The sequence below is a fragment of the Cydia amplana genome, chromosome 23 (genome assembly GCF_948474715.1).
Source record: "Cydia amplana chromosome 23, ilCydAmpl1.1, whole genome shotgun sequence".
Classification (NCBI taxonomy): domain Eukaryota; kingdom Metazoa; phylum Arthropoda; class Insecta; order Lepidoptera; family Tortricidae; genus Cydia; species Cydia amplana.
Genome location: NC_086091.1, coordinates 2,957,279 through 2,977,033, shown reverse-complemented (window position 1 = coordinate 2,977,033; position 19,755 = coordinate 2,957,279). Strand labels below are relative to the sequence as shown.

The following is a 19,755-nucleotide window of genomic DNA, read 5'->3' as shown; positions in this document are numbered from 1 at the left end:
GCATGGAGAAAATAGTTTGAGAAAGTCTAGAATTATTCCACTCAAATAAAAGTGTAAGAAATGAGAACGAATCATTCAAAGGTTAATTCTAGTTCATTCTACCTTAAAACTCATCATAATATCTGTTAATTGGCATTTTTCAAACCCGAGATTGCCTACTTTGCAGCGTCTGATTTTGGAGATAGACATACGAGAATGAAATTAAAATAACACAGAAATAAAATACCACACGGAACAAAACATTGGTAAATGGTAATTCGAATTCCCTAACAGTAATAATGCAAATTATAGGACCATGTTTCCTGAATAAAATAGCAAAACCACCTTATTTTGCTTAACGAAAAACCATTCGAAAACTCGACTTGCCCATTATTTAGCAATTTAGGTTGTTCAGCACAATAAAAATATAAAACAGTAAGATATCTTTAACATTTGAAATCCTCGACAATGCGCAACATGGACGTTATGTTTGAATAAATTTTTAGTCATAGCTCTTAAAAAGTAATGTGGCATTGAAAACTAATATTCTATAGCTAACGGTTATAGATAGAATATTTTGATTAATTATAACTATAAACATGATTAATTTTATGGACCTAATAAACAAAGCCCTGCTTTGAAAGCAGCTCTGCTAAAAAAATTACGGTTATTGAAGAAAGAAAATAAATTTCAGCATCCCGAGCAAGATTAGAACCTGCAACCTTTCGGAATCGGGTTGAACTCGAATTATATAACAGTGAATTTTTTTTTACAAAATGAAGCAGGTTTTGATTTTTCTTTATTTAATTTGAATATTAACCAAATTTAAACTTATCAAAGTTTAATCAAAGATCGACTAAATTTTTAGATGCCTAAACTCGCCCAAGTTTTAACGACACAAGAATGGCTGGTGTTGAAACAAGTTGCTACGTTACCAAACCATTTATTCACAGTCATATAGTTTCTTATATAGGCTCTTAATAATACTACTGTTAGTACTGTTATCTAGTTTACGTCGGGAACAGTGACATCTTTGGGGTGATTTGGACAATAAACATACCTAGTCCATATCGGCTCGAACAGCTGGTATTAGAACGACTAATCACTAATACATTGAAGGTATCCTACTCTTTTCCTTTTTACAGTGTAACAATGTTTTAAGTTACCTCGCTTAGAAGATTGTTTTATTACAATACTAATCGCACTTTTGGTTGAAGCACTTAATAGTCTACTTAATAGCCTACAGCACGCGAATGTGTGCTTCAAAAGACCTAATTTTTATAAAGAAAGTCCTAATGTATAATATTTAGTTGATTGTACCTACAGGAAAATAGTTTTAATGAAAAAGAAAAAACTAAAAATGTGTTGTTGTGTATTATAGTTTTTTTTTCCAAAAAAAATTTTATACCACACTATTTCGTGTTTATTGAGTGGAGTTATTCGAATCATTTTCTATACCTACATTATAAATTAGGAATTATTAAAATAACTTACTGTACCCAACTTCAAAATCGCGTAAAATTAGCTCATTAGCGAAGATCGAAGCAGCCATTTTTTTGTATGACTGACTAATATGTATTCTGTATGACTGACATACATACATATGTAGGTAGTCACTTCGCCGTAATAAGGTGGGTGTATATTAATATCCAAAAAACACTCTTTTACTTTGTAAGCAACGTAGACAAACTCAGTATAAACTCGGTGCATCAACGGAAAAATAAATGGTCAAAGAAACGAATAAGAAGCGCATTGAGAAAATGACTTCTAATAATAAAGAGTCTGCAAAAACAGACAAAAGTCATCTATTATTTCTTATTACTACAATATTTCTTACAAATACTTTAATCAGACGAAGTTTCTCCAAACTGTCCACAGAGGGCGTTGAAAACCAAACGAGTTTAGTTTTACTGTACTAGCTCCCTAGACGAATCAACTTTACTTTAACAAAACGTCATAGTTTCTTTGAAAAACCGTGGCGGTTACGTCATTCTTCCCTCGAAGGATATTTATACGTCTGTTTTTCTAAAATGTCGTAGTTTTATATTTCAGCTGTGGCGCTTACGTCCTGTTTTCTAGCTTTTAGGCTATATTGTGTGAACACTAAAATGTACAGCTTTCTAAGTGTTAAAGTAATTGGTTTTACGTTCAGTTCTAGAGAGAAATTTCATTTCAAGAGAAAGTTTACGATAGTATTTTGCTAAGTGCGAAATGGTTAAGGAAATAAAAGTTATGAGCGCACTCTATGCGCCGATATTGTTAATTTACGTGGGAAATATATGTATTACATGCCTAGGGCCGTAAAGTATGCAATGTCTCAGACCACATGTAGGTATAATTGTTGGCCAAGGCAGGCGTGTCTCACTCCGCGATTTCGTCGCTTTGCTACAGGTAGCTAAAAGTACATCCGTTCGGCCCCAATTTTGGGGAAAGCCATAAGCGTGGTGGCGCTGTCGCCACCTAGCGGCCATATCTGTGCTGATCGTAACAGACGCGTTTTGTTAGAGAGTGAGTCTTCTGTACTTAGTACTATTATTTATTCTGTGGCCAAGGCGAAGTCGAGATCGACAAACATGCATACTGAGGTTTTCTTCACTAAACCAGGCGTGGCTCACTCCACTATTTCGTCGCGTCGCTACAAGTACCTACAAATACATGCGGGCCACACCAATTTTGGTGTCTAGCCATAGTAGTTGCCGCGCACCGCTACGGAATGGACGACTGCTCGCGCTTGCGCCACCTAGCGGTCATTATCTGTCGTAATAGACGCGTTTTGTTACAGAGTGAATCTTCTGTACCTAGTACATACTATTATTTATTCTGTGACTAAACACTATTTTTCTACTCAACGTAGCCGGAGAGCGGGAACTTCGGTTAACAAAGCGGGACTAAATAAAATGCATTTTTAAGGGATACCTCATGAAACTCCCCTGCTGCAGTCATCATCATCATCTTAGCCTTTATCCCATATCCTAGGATTTGGGGTCGGCTCTCCGTATAATTTTGCGTCATTCTTTCTCCCTCTGCAGTCGTCATCCGAATATAATCTTTATAATCATTGTACTACATACTAGTGTAAAATATTTGGTATGCAATGCAAGCGAAGCTATGAGCCATCTCGCCTAACCTTGTAAGCTGCTGTTGAAACATCACAGAAGTAGTTTCAAAACAGTAGCGAATGTTTTTTTAGTGTTACCTATTAGTTCTCTTTAATTTTTTTGCAGCAACAAGATATGAAAGACAAATATTTAATTATTTTTATAACCGTCCAGTGGCACAATCATTAATTTTAACACATAATACAACATATGCAAATGCACGAAAAAATCACGAAATATCACGTTGGGGGAGGGGGGGTATAAGAAGACCTAACGTGTATTTTCTACAGTGAACGAAAGTAAGAAAAAATACCTACCCCTATGTGAACAAACTGCCATATTCAAATTGTCTAAGGAGACCCTGACATCTCTAAGGATAATTTGATAAACTATGTTATTTTTTAGTTCTGGCACTTAGAGACATTTACACCTCTAAATAAGTTTAGATTTTTTTCCATGTAAGTATCTGTTTTGTTTTTATTTTAATATTATTATTATAGTTTTTTTATGTAATTCGACATTAAGAGAACTTATACATCTCAAAGTAAGTGTATTACGTTAGTTTGATTTGAATATTATTATTTTTTTGCTTGTATGTAAATTCAATGTTGACGTGTAAAAGTGCCCTTGTGGCCTATTTGCTGAATAAATGTTGAAGTTTGAAGTTCTCTGAATGTCAATTTACTTTTGACTTTTGTTTACATAGTTAGCAAGTTCCATAGAATGACACTTTAAATAATGTGTGGAAATAGTCAAATGAATTTTTATAGCATCTGTCATCCCGATAGTTTTCCTTTTCGTTTGGCGTTTGTCGACGTATGATTGTTGTCATCTTCGCTAATCTAGGGAGGTTGTCAGACTGATCTTAAAATTTACTGTTTCCATATATTGTCTGATTAGTTCTAGTTACTCTTTAGCTTCCCCTAGGAGCTTATCTGTACTCATCTTGCCCAATTTATTATTTTTAGTAATTATAATTTAAATAAATAAAGGTTTAGCATTCACAGAAAAATTGTGAGTCAGACTTTGACTCATAATATTATTATACGTATCTAGACCAGGTAGGTAAGTAATTTTGTAATTATTTTAGTTGTCGCCAAATAAGTGACTTTATCTACTGTTCTTTAAATCTACTGTGGTCTCTCAGAGCCTGTTATTCGGCACTTTGTAGCTCGAGTGTCATATTTGCGAGCACGCTCCTTTGTCTGACAGGCTCTATGTATAACCGAATATAACCATGTCATCATTCACGACGTTTGTAAAGAAAGTTGTATTCTACGTTCTTGTTTGATGTACGTACTTCACTAGGTAGTAAAAGTTTCATTTACCTATTTGTTTCTGTCAAACTTTATTGTACGTAATAAAAAGCTGTACGCATAAACCAGTAGGTAAGTAGGTAGCTAAAAATACACATACAGGTAGCACCGTTTGGTGAAGTGCAACTACTGTACCCCTAGTGTAAATTTCATTCGATAGTGATGTGACGTGACGTACGCGTTTGCATTAAGTGTCATTTTGTATGGGATTTTGAGTTTCCAATACGTCCCGATTGGCGCGCTGGTCAGAATCCCATACAAAAGACGTCCGTCACGCTATCGAATGATATTTACACTAGGGATAGGGGTAGTTCATAAAACGATGCAGAATAATTTAAACTTTTAGTTACTCGCACATTAAAATTATCAGGAGAGAGAAATATGTAATACTCCCTTATCTCTGGTAATACTAAAAAAGCGGCCAAGTGCGAGTCGGACTCGCCGATGAAGGGTTCCGTATTTAGGGGATTTATGACGTATTAAAAAAACTACTTACTAGATCTTGTTCAAACCAATTTTCGGTGGAAGTTTGCATGGTAATGTACATCATATATTTTTTTAGTTTTATCATTATCTTATTTTAGAAGTTACAGGGGGGGGGGGGGGGACACATTTTACCACTTTGGAAGTGTCTCTCGCGCAAACTATTCAGTTTAGAAAAAAATTATATTAGAAACCTCAACATCATTTTTGAAGACCTATCCATAGATACCCCACACGTATGGGTTTGATGAAAAAATTTTTTTTGAGTTTCAGTTCTAAGTATGGGGAACCCCAAAAAAAAAAAAATTTTTTCCTTTTTTTGTGTGAAAATCTTGATGCGGTTCACACAGGGACCGGAAAACCCCTTTTAAAGATTAATCGTATCGATAAAGTAACCCTATTAAATGCTTACCCAGAGGTCATGGTTACCCTATCGTTTGGCTTACCCTATCGTTATGGAAACCATTTTGAATATGATTAATCATATTAGATGTGGTTACCAAATCAAATAGGGGTAAGCGGTAAATATTATAGGCTTAACTACCTTATAGTTAAGCCTATAATATTTACCGCTTACCCCTTCATAGGGTACCCTTTTTCCGTCTCTTTTCTACGTAGGCGGCGATTCTACCTTTCTCATTGAACAGAACAGGATAGAAAGAGATAGGTAGGCGGGGGGCGGGGGGGCGGCAGCCGCAAAAGCGAAACAAGTGGAGTGAATTGGAGCAGTCACATCACATTCTGGAATCCTCTCTAATTACTCGTGTTACTCGCGTCCTGAGTTTGGTGACACGACGTCATGGAATATACAGGATGGATTTTCTTTTTGGGTCAGTGAGGGCAGCTACCAGATCCCGTGCTGCTACGAGAAAACGGTCTAAGAAGACCTTCCCTCGATTTCAAATTAATGAAGATTGGCTTTTACAGGTTTTGGAAAAAACATACAGGGTGAGAGGAAAAGGTCATTTTTGACAAACTTTTTTTTTGATGCCAATCGATCCAATTCCCATTAAGGATCAAAAGCTTGTATGGCCTCCATCCTGTATAAATGCAAGTGTCCGGACGGACTGACTGATTCATCAACGCAGAGCCGAAACTACAAAAGATAGAAAGTTGAAATTTACACACCAGATTACATTTATAAAGTGTACAAGAGATAAGAAGCGATTTTGAGAAATTCAACCCCTAAGGGGGTTAAAAAGGGGAGGAAAGTTTGTATGGGGTTCAAGTTTTATTTTAAGCTAAGAATTTGAAACTTCGTAAAAAGATATATTATTATAATACAAGAAAACTAATTTCAGGGGTTTTGAAAATTTATCCCCTAAGGTGGTGAAAAAGGGGTTGAGAGTTTGTATGGATATCAAACATTTTTTCGAACGCGGGACTTGAATCTTTGTATTTGGGGATATTATTAAAAGACAGGAAAAGCAATTTCAGCGTTTTGTAAAATTCATCCCCTAACAGGGTTAAAAAGGGGTTGAAAGTTTGAATCCATTACAAATGCTTTGAAACTTCTTAGAAAGGCATAATTGCCGATTACAAAAAAAAGTAATTGCAACGGTTTTGGAAATTCGACCCCTAAGGGGGTTAAAAAGGGGATGAAAATTCGTCTTGGGGTGCGAATTTTATTTTAAGCTAGGAACTTGAAACTTCGCAAAAAGGTATTAAATTAAAATACAAGAAAACTTGTTTCAGCGTTTTTGAAAATTCATCCCCTAAGGTGGTGAGAAAGGGGTTGAAAATTTGTATGGATATCAAACATTTGTTTGAGTGCGGGACTTGAACCTTTGTATTGGGGATATTATTAGAAGACAGGAAAAGTAATTTCAACGTTTTGTAAAATTCATCCCCTAACAGGGTTAAAAAGGTTTTGAAAGTTTGTATGGGGTTTAAATTTTATTTTAAGCGAGGAACTTGAAACTTCCTAAAAGGGTATTATTTCAAAACGGCAAAAAACAAATTTCAGCGTTTTTGAAAATTCATCCCCTAAGGTGGTGAAAAAGGGGTTGAAAGTTTGTATGAAGATCAAACATTTTTGTGAGTGCGGGGCTTGAATCTTTGTACAGAGGCATATTATTAGAGTACAAGAAAAGTAATTTCAGCGTTTCTAAAAAATTCTTCCTTTATAAGGGTTAAAAAGGGGTTGAAAGTTTGTATGGAGATCAAACATTTTTGTGACTGCGGGGCTTGAATCCTTGTATAAAGGCATATTATTAGATAACAAGAAAAGCAATTTCAGCGTTTTTAAAAATTCATCCTTTAAAAACTTTTTACAAAAAAAAATAAAACCGACTTCAAAAAGGATGAAATAATTTTTGAAGTCTATGCGTTACCAACTGATATGTTTGAAGTCGGTGCCAAGCCAAGTAGTAACAATACCAGTTAAAAATGGGATTTATAGCCGTAAAGCTGATTATTTTTGACTGGTATGGTATTGTTACTACTTGGCTTGGCACCGACTTCAAACATATCAGTTGGTAACGCATATACTTCAAAAAAGATAATATTTTATTTCATTCTTTTTGAAGTCGGTTTTATTTTTTTTGTAAAAAGTTTTTATTTTTCCATTTTTAGTTTTAACGCATTGTTAATAGCGCGACACATGAATGAAAAAAATCGGACTACTCTGTAAAAAGTTATGCGTGGTCATACGTTACAATCGGTGAGTGAAAAATCAAACATCCCCTATTTTCCTACCCTTAAGGTAGGATTTATTTTTTTTTGTTTTTTTTTTATTTCTCTTTTGTGTTTTTTTTTTAATATTAATTAGGGGCTTCCTACAGAGGAATGAACATTTTAATATTTTTGCGCTACGACGCACGGTTTAGGAGATACAACCCATAAACATTTTTCTTTCTTTTTTTAATTTCTTTTTTTGTTTTTCGTGTTTTTTAAATATTACTTACGGGATTCAAAGGGGAACTACATATTTTTGCGCTACGACGCACGGTTTAGGAGATACAGCATTATAAAGTTTTTTTTTTGTTTTTTATTATTTCTTTTTTGTTTTTTTTTTTATATTAATTAGGGGTTTCTTACACAGGAATGAAAATTTTATTATTTTTGCGCTACGACGCACGGTTTAGGAGATACAACCCATAAACATTTTTCTTTCTTTTTTTAATTTTTTTTTAGTTTTTTGTGTTTTTTCAATGTTACTGACGGGTTTCAAAGGGGAACGAAAATTTGATTATTTTTGCGCTACGACGCACGGTTTAGGAGATACAGCCCTATAAAGATGAAAACTGATGATGATGATGATGATGATTAACCAAAACATGTCTATGGTTCACTCATCTGTCAGAAATGACAATTAAAATTAGGTTGCCAACAATGTATTCCATGCAATATTTTTTAAGTGGTGATTACACGAAGTATCGTAAAAGTGCCAAAAAGATACTGCGTGTATGCACAAATACTTTTTTGGGGAATAGACTAAAGACTTGTCTTGACAACTATAAGAGAGGGGTTTAAAGGTGTGTGTATGACCCTTTAAATGACAAATAAAAGTACGGGAGTAGAAAAAACATTTTTTTTTTATTTTGGCCATATGAAACGTAGAAATGTAGGTATTTTATTATTTACCAAGTCCAGCCCCCTACTAAATAACTATGATTTTTAAGCCGGGACAATTTCCTTATCGGCCGGGACGCCGGGACACCGTGCTTCAAACCGGGACATGTCCCGGCGAACCGGGACGTATGGCAACCCTACCTTAGGGGCTTGAAACTTCGTAGGTTGTGATTGTGAAAGACAAGTCTCATGCGTTGTATAATATTAATAATTAACAACTGATTAACCGTCCTACTGCAATCTTTTGCTGCATAATGTTCTAAGCTAACGTAGAATATATATATAACCACCAAGTGAAGTAAGTATTCACAATATTTTGCAATTTAAAATTCCGCCGACCGCAACGCACTATTACGAGCTCCGTCCGAACAATTCTATAAACACAAACAGCAAGCTCGGACTTGTTCGCCGCCGCCGCCCGGCAAATCACAACGATATTTTCGCGCACGGACAAGCAATAATAGCATCTTGATCAAAGGCGTAAGCGCTACGGCTAATGCATAAAGTCTGTTTATTTGTGTGTGTAGGCTCGCTCGTGCCACCATACTTGTACCTATTGTCAACCATGCGCTTGGATGTTGCTGCAATAATCAGCCGAAAGCCTTGGTCACAGAGATTAAAATAGCTTGATCGCATTTGAAACCCACTTCATAGGGAAACTTTAATAAAGGGTTTTTGGTTTTGGTAAGCGCTTACCCGAGTTAACTGTATTCAATTTGGTAATTTTTTCGTTTGGGTAAGTCAATGATGTGCTTTCCGAATTGATAGGGTTTTTAAAAACCACTCTATCATTAACCCGGGGTAAAACCCTCTTCAGGGTAAGCGGTTCCGGTCCCTGGGTTCACAGAATACATCTACTTACCAAGTTTCAACAGTATAGTTCTTATAGTTTCGGAAAAAAGTGGCTGTGACATACGGACGGATAGACGGACAGACGGACAGACAGACAGACAGACAGACATGACGAATCTATAAGGGTTCCGTTTTTTGCCATTTGGCTACGGAACCCTAAAAAGTGTTTTCATATTTAATATGTTTAAATAAATATTTTTTTATAAATATTTTAGAAACATAGGTTAGAAGTGATTGTACATCTAAATAAAACTAAATTAATAACTAAATACATTTTATATTAGGTATGCGTTTTCAAATATCATCTCTTTAGCTTCATAATTTACCAACTAGCGGCAATTTTACCTCAAAATTAGGGATGTACCGACTAGTCGGGAAAGCCGACTATCCGGCCACATTTGTAGTCGGCGATTAGTCGGCGACTAGTCGGCAAAAATGGCCGATTAGTCGGCACTTTATAAGTGACATTTTGAGTCAAAATGTATCTTTTAAAAGCATATGCACCTACCATCGATGTATATAATATATGCACTTTGCATGTATAATGCAACCGGCGCTTGCATATTCATCGCCGCAGGCTTTGGACGATATAGTGCAGTGAGAATTTAAAATCGTACACAAATTTGTACAGGTAATAAATAGTATAGTAGACACACGTCCGTAGCGCTTAAGAGTCATATAAACCTAGTACCTACCTAGAACCTAGAGTCATACAAACCTACCATACTATCGTAGTTACGATTTTACGACAACATTCTGAAACGACATGTCATTTGGCATGTCATGAACATTTAAATAACATAATTATATCTATGTCCAGTTTTACTGGAAAACTTCCACTTGTTCAATTTTCTTTGTACTTACCGACAACGATTTATAGTAACAATATCTGGGAGACCGAGCTTTGCTTGAAAAACATATAACAACTCGGAAATGCGCGTTTTCCCACAGATAAGACTTAACTTGATCGATTTTTCACCCCCGAAAACCCTCATATCGAAATCCTGTGTAAGGCCTGAGTGGACGCTCGAAGCGGAGCGTTCTGCGGGGCGAGCAGCGTGGCGTCGGGCTCACAAGTGATTTGAGCAGCGTGCACTAAGGCCGCTCCTATACGTTTGCATTTGTTTAACATGCACGCCGCACGCCTAGCCCCGCCGAATGCTCTGCTTCGAGCGTTCACTCAGGCCTTACACTTAGAGCTGTTTCCGAGATCTCCGAAATATATTTATAAATAAATATATATACTCGAATTGCTCGTTTTAATGTATAAGGTATAAGATAAGATATCATAAGTAGAGTGGAAGTCCTTAGCAATCAGATTTAGAATATATAGGTGTACCTATCTACTTTATCACAAGAAAAATCGGATATATTATTTAGTAAAATTATATCGCCCTAGGCAAATAAAAATGTTTTGAAAAGGATTTTATCATATTTTCCCGGCACGCTCGGCTTGAATATTATACGAGTATCATTACTTTAATACGTGATGTTATTAAAATTATCTCGATTTTGCGTATTTTACGAGGATAATGGTGTATTTAAAATAATACGAGGATTTTACCTCGAGTTACTTAAACTTATCCAATTTATTTTGACAAAACCGGCCAAGTGCGAATCGGACTCGCGTTCCAAGGGTCCGTACATTAAGTCAGACTCACGCTTGACTGCACATTTCTAATAGGTTTTCCTGACATCTATAGGTAAAGAACTATTTTGTGTATTTTATTCAAAATTTTAGACCCAGTAGTTTCCAAGATAAAGGGGGAGGGAGGAAGGTCGGACAGACAGACCAGGACAGACAGACAGACGCACGAGTGATCCTATAAGGGTTCTGTTTTTTTCCTTTTGAGGTACGGAACCCTAAAAAAGTAGCCGTTAATAATATAAATTGAGGTAAAATGAGCTAGAGTAATCTAGATTGTAATTTTATATTATGAAATAAAGATTCCTATCTTTGTTTAATATTGAGAGAAGATGCCTTAAAGTTAATGATATTTAGCTACAGATTTTAACAAAATTAGGAGCCTGATTCAGGTTTAACATTTGTTACGGTTTTGATTTCGTTTCGATACGACTTTGACGATCGTTTTAGTGATTGGCTCTGTAGTGTGCACCATATATGACACGCACACTCTCTCACATGTACCCTATATAATACCCTAGCATAAGTATCATAATAAATCGTCATATGCAAGTCCAGGGGTCACAAACATTGTTTAAACTACAGCCCCCATATTTCTTCTTATCTCTTACATAAGTCGTCACATGAAAGTTCAGGGGTCACAAACATTTTTAAACTGAAGCCCCTTAACTATTTACTTTGACTTGAAAGCCGACATATAACATGACATACACACTTCCCAGGTGGAGTGCCATGCTGACTATCACCGCCGTGGTGAATGGTTTTCTCAACGAATTCATATTTACAGGTAACTTTGCCACATTTTACGCTATACCATTGAGAAATATAAGAAAAGAAAGAGTGGTAACTCCATACATCAGTTTTCTTACCAAAACGCGAGTTATTTGGTAGTTGACATCTAACTTCAAGTAGTGGAACTATCAGTACCGCTACTTGATACCAGAAGTATCGCTACTGACGAAAAATGTACTAGGTACCTACTAAAACCGACGACCGGTTTGGCCTAGTGGGTAGTGACCCTGCCTGTGAAGCCGCGGTTCTGGGTTCGAATCCCAGTAAGGGCATTTATTTGTGTGATGAGCACAGACATTTGTTCCTGAGTCATGGTTGTTTTCTATGTATTTAAGTATTTGTATATTATATCTATCGTTGTCTGAGTACCCACAATACAAACCTTCTTGAGCTTACCGTGGGGCTTAGTCAATTTGTGTAAAAATGTCCATTAATATTTATTTATTTATTAAAAAAAAAAAAAAAATTACAACTAATATTATAAGCCCTTGTGCTATTGAAAGTGCAAGTTGAAAATAGATTTCCGGTTATAATATTAGATGAAAATTGTTGAGCATTAGAGTTTTCGTTCGTTGCGGTATCTATTGTCAACTAGCAGTACTGATAAATTCCGCTACTTGACGCTAGATGTCGACTACGAAATAACTCGCGTTTTAGAATAGAATAGCATAGAATAGAATAGAATAGAATAGAATATAATTTATTCGTAAGCACAGACAATACATAATATGAAAGAAACACAAAATAAGATTAAAGTGCCACGAAATGGCCTCATCTCAGCATGTTGCTGGTGGCTTCCAGCGCTGGTCTTCCGATGAGACCATCAAGTGAGAAGAAGTTTTGGTAATTAAACTGATGTATGGAGTTACTACTCTTTCTTTACTTATATTTTTCTCCGGCTATACTGAAGCTAGCATTGCTTACATATAATATTGCTTCAGTTACACTTAATACAATACAAATATTCTTCTCGATGCTTCGCTACAAAATACACCGCAAGGTGAATATGCCCATCAACGTGCTCACTAGCGCCACTAGTAAATAATTGTGATTATTTAAATTTAACGATAGGTATTTAAAAAAGGGGCCGCTATGCACTGTATTTTGTATTAAATTAGCTTTTGAATATATTATAGTAGTTTTTATGTTGCTGGATTCGTCGGTCTATGAACTCAAAACTAAAACGGCCGTTTTAACTTTGGACACATAGATTGACGAAACCAGCAACGTGAAACCTATTATAATGTATTCAAAAGGTACGTAAATACAAAATACAGTACCTACTTAGCGGCCCCCCTTTTTTAAATATCTTTCGTTAAATTTAAATAATACCAATTATTCAACAGTGGCGCTAGTGTGCACGTTGATGGGCTCTTCATACAATACACATAAATATTTGTTTAGATGTTTCGCTAGAAAACACACCTCAAGGTGAATATTGAATGTCGTACTGAATAAAATAAGGGTACGTATCATTTTAGGTATAAGTACATCATCAAGATTTGATTTCATGGAATATTCACGAATAACTTTGCCACACTCATTGCTCATAGGATAACATGTTTAACAAAAATGTTCTACATATCTGACTTTCCATTACAGAAAGGACCTTATGCTACTTGTAGCATAAGTGCAATAAGGACATTTCCATCTGAGATTTCAATAGAAATTCTGATAAAAACGTCCTTATTGCAGATGAAGCATAAGAACTCTTCTCTAAGACTATGGAGAGCCACTTATAATCTCAGGGCGCGTAGCCAACGTGTCAATCGTTAACGCTCCGCAGTGTATCGTAGACACTCTATCACTCTTTCACACTAGTGCGACAGTGACAGCTGCTTTCGCTACGGAGCGTTAACGATTGCACGTTGGGCGTAGCGTACGCTGGTAAATAAGTCACATATATTTAATATTTATTATTTTGCTAACGCTGAAGCTAGAAGCTAAACATTATTAGCACATTAAGATAAGTATTTAAATCTATTAAGCACATCTGAGGATGTCCCGTAAAAAGGCGAAACATGTTTATTAGCGTAAAATATGGTTTTATGGAGCTAGACTGGGAAAATATACCTGACACTAGTGGCACTACAAGTGTTAGCTTGCACTAATTGACTAGCACTATATTATTAAGAGGGACAAAGAAGTAATAATTTTAATTGTAGGTGCTTAGGCTTATTCATTACTAGCGACCCGCCCCGGCTTCGCACGGGGTAACAAATTATACATAAACCTTCCTCTTGAATCACTCTATTTATTTAAAAAAACCGCATCAAAATCCGTTGCGTAATTTTAAAGATCTAAGTATATATACAGACAGACAGACAGCGGCAAGCGACTTTGTTTTATACCTATGTAATGACGTATAGAAAGGTTCCAAAAACAAGCAATTCTGGTTGGCTGGTTGTGGTCACTTGTGAGAAAGGAGCTGGCAGCTTCCTCCACGAATAAGCGTTGCCATTCAGCGAGGAAATGCTGCCAGTATCTTTGGCACTATGCCCCAGGGACCCACTTTAGATATAGATTTTTAGTTTTATAAGTTTTAGTTTTGTAGGTAGTTTTAATTTAAGTTTCCTTTTTATTATAAGTTTGTTGTTCAAATAAAATATATATATATGTCGAAGAGGGAGAGGGGTAAATGTGTGGGGCTATTGATAGCGGGTGGTGGGCATGGTACCTCGATGTATTACTTCACAGCCAAAATAGTAGGTATGCTACCAACGCATGAAACAAACATTCGGACTCGTTAACCATACTAGTGCCTACTATATTTCAGTACTAAATAATCAAAATAACTAAACGATCTTACGATGGAATCGGATTCAATTAAAATAAAAAAATCAAATGAAATCGTTCATTACTTTATTTAAGTCAAACTACGCCGGCTCCAACCCTACACCTCTGACCCGAGAAGATTTAACCCGGCCACAAACTCGGCGGGACACATCTTTTCAAAACAACACATAGTTTCTTTATTTTACAAAAGTAAGCTTCTAATGGCACATAAGAAATCAAAATAACACTTGGAATAAAACGCTTAGCTAAACGGTTAAAGAACGTGAGAATCTATAAGCTTTCAGAATAATCCTTCAGGTATAAGCCTTCAGGAACGTAGCGAATTAGGCACGAGGTATGGCTAGCGATAACGTCCGATCTCTAGCGCGGTCCGATCAAGAAGAAGGAAGCCAGTTCCAGCGGCGGAGCCTACTGCTCCCGCCTCCAATTCAAGTTGGTAAACCTGACTGACCAGTCTACCAACATAACGACAAAAATGCCCACTCGTGCCTACGTTCACTCAAGATACACCTCTTGACGTTCCAAAGCCTTCTACCTGTCATCTTAGTTCAACAATACGCCAATAGATGGTGGCGTTATTCACTACGCAACTTTATTATTCCGTTACAAGCAAATAATACGTAGCCAAACATTGCTAAGTAATCGACTTTATACAGGCGTTTAAAGCTATGAACTGTAACACTGCAATACGTCCTTCTGGTGTCTTGCTCCGACATATATATAAAAAACCAAGACATTTATCTATCACATCTATTTTAGGTGTAATATTATAAATGCGAAAGTGTGTCTGTCTGTCTGTTACCTCTTCACGCTTTAACCGCTGAACCGATTTAGTTGAAATTTGGTATAGAGATAATTTGAGTCCCGGGAAGGACATAGGGTAGTTTTTGTCCCAGAAGTCATCCTTTAAGGGGGTGAAAAGGGGAGTGGAAGTTTGTACGGGGAATCGATAAAAAGCAGATTGGATCAATGATAAAAGTTAAGTACCCAAATTACTAACTTCACGCGGACGAAGTCGCAGGCAAAAGCTAGTCACTATATCATTCTAAATCGCACCTTTATAGAAACCATTTATACGTCGGCTCTGCATACAAAAAAGCAACAGCTGTATCAATATCCCGTAAAATAGGTCATGTATGACGTCACCGTGGGGCCGATTCCGACAATTCCATCAAAAATATTAATGTGAAATGAGAGCCAAGTTCAATGTTAAGAGGGGGCTAACGCAAATTGTAACCCTTATTATTAAATCCCATGATTCACACGTAAACTTAACTATATTTGCAAGAGCAGACTCGAACCAAAGTATATATAAGTATATTCTCATAGTTCAATAACTAATCTCAATAGATACAAGGTAAAAATCCACGCGATGGCCATATAATCAAACTCGCAAGTTCACACGCGCTGCGCCATTTTTTTATTTCTTTCTATTTTCCGGGCTAAATTTATAATCTTGTTATGAAAAGGTATCTGATGCACCTAATATGCCTGTTAACATGACTCAAAGTATCATCAAAATAAGATCAAGACCTTATCAAATTGACAAAACAGAATTGGCCCCGTTACTGAGTACGTGAATTCTACACGTCATTTTTCAATGCCACGCTAGATTTGAATTTCAACTTAAAATCGCGATGAAAGCGATTTATCTTACAGTTTCGGAAGTTTTGAATTTTGAAACGGGAAAGGTAACAAATGTGATTTTTAACGATTAATCATTTTGCGATCTTACTTTAGGAGGAATAATACTATATAATCTTGGCGTTTGAGTGATGTTTGTGTTTATGACATTCAAGGTTTAGTAGTCTCCTTGATTTAAACAATGATTTGACTGGATTCTCTATATGCTATCATGGGCGCGTTATCATCTATCGTATGATGCACTCCCTTTGCACTTTCTTACTTTTTAGAAACGATGACGACAGACGATAAAGTACGACCATCTTAAAGCCCCTGCAAATGACTTAGGTGTTTATTACTTATTTTAGCGAAAGAACTCAATTCTTAGAATTATTATGTACTTACGAGTCACGAAGTCCAAAAAAGGAAAAATTTAAAATCAAAGGAAAGGAAAGGAAATATGCTAGAAATAGAACAGATGGGAAATGAAATAAATTTTAAAACGAATGGAAGGAAATAGGGCGAGTATTGGAAATAAAAAGGTAAAATATTTTCGCAATCTGGTTGAGAAGGTTTTCAATACTTTATTTTCTGCCGGATTTCGTTTTTTATGCAGTCGTTTCAAAGAAGCTTGTTTACATTTTACAGTCTATTTTATTTAAACGGGCACGACAGAAAATTTGACGGCGTAAAATGATTTTTAACCAAAAATACTCCGTGTTAATTTCAGAAATCAACTCTTTTTTGCACCAGTATATATGCCATTTTCCTATTTTAAAATACAGTTGAATCCTGCATTTACATTACACTTCAGTGGCAATATTATAATTTATAAAGTTACCTGTAAAAATATTCATATAAATTTGTGTATGTATTTATTAACATACAAACTCCGGAAATACAAAGTCCTCAAGGGAAATCTGAGCAGATTTTGCTTTAAACATATGGCCGCACCTAGTATATTCAGTTCTAGAGTAAAATGAAAGGCTAAATCAAAGAGTATAGTATAATATATAGGCGAAACGCTGACTTTTTCTACACCACTGGTTATATATAGATGGTCAACCAAATCTTGTCAGTAGAAAAAGGCGGCAAATTTGAAAAATGTAGGCGCGAAGGGATATCGTCCTATAGAAAGTTTGAATTTCGCGCCTTTTTTACTGACAAGGTTTGGTTGACCAAGTATATTTTGAATTTAAAGCGTTAATAATCGACAATGACTTGCTTTCTTTATCAGTATCTCCTATTAGAGTTTGTCTTTTTTAACACAACTGCCCAGAAAAAAGGAGTGTATTATTTTCAGTGTTCGCAAAATTTTCCAGCTCGATAATACGAGGGAGGCTGAAATATATCTAGCTTAGAAAAAAAATATGCCACTTTTTTCCCCACCTCTTTGGCAGTTTAAACATTGCCGCCATTACTAACGCTTATTAACGATTAATAATTAACATTCACGTTAATACTCTCTTTCATTTTTTTTTCTACGGCCGCGAACTTTTAAGCCGCCTCTCGTAGTTATAGATTTCTCTAAATTGACGTTTCAACTCACCTCGGTCTTCTCTACTATGAAGAACTTTCTTAGGGTAACATTCCATTTCTGACCGCAGCTGCACTACTGGTACTGAAGGCGTCGCTGTTACTGTCAATTTCCATAGTAAAATGAACAGTAGTGCAGCTGCGGTTGGAAATGGACTGTCACCTTTACGCATCATTTCCGGTCCATTGCAAGCGACCGCCTCTTCCCGAACATCCTTCATCCCACTTAACTTCGGGTAACTTAAGCCATCGTAAGCAAACAGGAAAATCGGCATTCACTCTATCGGCACTTACAATATACTTGAGTTTCACAGTAAGTTAATATCAGTAGCGTGTATCTTTTTCTTTGAATAATTTTACGGTTTAGACTCACTTGTTTTAAGTCACTCGCGCGACATGTTTCGGAGAGCCTAGGTCTCCTTTCTAGCAAGGTTAGTATGTGTCACAACAGTTTAAATTCGATCTTCTTCATTGTGCCTCCCTGTTTCTATTTTATAGGGTCAGGTGTCCTAATTTTTCTGCATCAAGGCAGTCCTAGGTTATCGGCTCGGCAATTAGGCTTCTTTGAGGTCCCATTGTAAAGCACCAGGTGGCCTCTGCAAGTTCTTCTCCCTGCTTCTGGTTGGTTCAGAGCATATGGATGTGGTTGGACCACATTATTTTATTTCTTTTTTACAGTAAAAGGGTACAATTGTTTGTTACAACAGCGCTTCAGAAAACTACATTTAGTTTGTCGAGTCAGATGATAGTCTCTCTAATGGTAGAATCTAATCTTTAGATCAGTTGCTTGAATCTCTTTGATACAATGATTCAGTTACTATCATTATTACGCTGTCACGTAGGCAAGTAAAAAGTACCTAACCATGATATCCATACTAGACTTCTTCATAGTACTAACGTATGCTTAATGGAAACGGTCGAAGAGATAGTTCAGATTCGGAAACCGCTACCAACCTTTAGTATGTTGTTTGGCATGGTATGGCGTATCCAAAATTGCAGGGCGACAGCGGCGCCGGCCATCTACTTCAGCGAAATGACGTCATTATTGCTCCCAAACTGTGTCTGCAAAAGAATTAGAAAGTGGTACAAGAAACGGAGATAGACAATCTCACGATTGTTCAACTCAGCTTATTGCACTACCTGTTACTTGAATCCCTAAAGGCCACTTGCGCCAGCCAGGGTTAGCCCACTAACCCAGGGTTAACCAGTTATACCTGGAGTTACCATAGTTACCAGCACAATTTGCCACTGGGTTACGGCTAACCCCGGGTTAGTGGTTGACCCTGGCAAGTGGCCCTAATAAAGGTCTCTGCCCACTACACCGTATCATACCATGACCGTGCTATGAACGTGTCTGGCACGGAATGTAACGACACGGACTATTATGCCCACTACACCGTGTCCACATCGTTTCATATCCGTGCATAACGGGTTTAGTGACCGTAGTAACTGCGTATCATCCCCATAGCATCCGCCTATAATCGCCGTAGCATCCGCGTTTCATCCCCTTAGTACCCGCGTTGTATTCGCGAGAGCCAGACTCATCAGAAAGAACGAGCGAATAGTTATTATACTGGCAAGAGCGAGCAACAGATACGGCAACGCGTTTATACCGGGCTTAAAACGGTCACCATACACGGTCTTAACCCGTATGCTCACCATTTCGCCGCCTGCACGCACCGTTCCGGCAGCGTTGCGTAATACCGTGCACGGAGCGTTTCGGCACCGGCAAAATATCCTCGCCGATAATTTTTGACGGTCCGTGCATGGTACGCTCCGGGTATGGTCGGTGACGGAACGGGCTAGTGGGCATAGTCTCATACTTTTTAATACAAAGAATATTTTTTTGCCTGACACGTTCCTACTACGGTCATGGTATGATACGGTGTAGTGGGCAGAGACCTTAAGAGTTATCAATTGACTTTCATTGTTCGTGAAGCTATAGATCATCGAAGTTAAGCTACTGTGGATACCGTTATTTACTGTCCATTGTCAGGTGAAATAAGTTTTTGTTCCTTTTATACGCTTCGCTTTTCCTTAACGGTTTCTTCCGAACTCCGAA

At 36.9% G+C, this 19,755-nt stretch overlaps 1 protein-coding gene across 2 annotated transcripts in view; it reads left to right on the top strand.

Moving 5' to 3' along the window:
- Positions 1–19,755, top strand: part of LOC134658846 (sperm surface protein Sp17) — a 247,923-nt gene that overhangs the window by 153,872 nt on the left and 74,296 nt on the right. Inside the window, exon 1 of one of the 2 annotated variants that reach the window (XM_063514518.1) lies at positions 11,662–11,733. The exons of the other annotated variant lie outside the window; for it this stretch is intronic. Within the exon in view, the coding sequence (XP_063370588.1) occupies positions 11,679–11,733 (55 nt within the window). The 5' untranslated portion in view covers positions 11,662–11,678. Of the gene's footprint in view, positions 1–11,661; positions 11,734–19,755 lie in introns of those variants that run through there. 2 annotated transcript variants of the gene reach the window in all.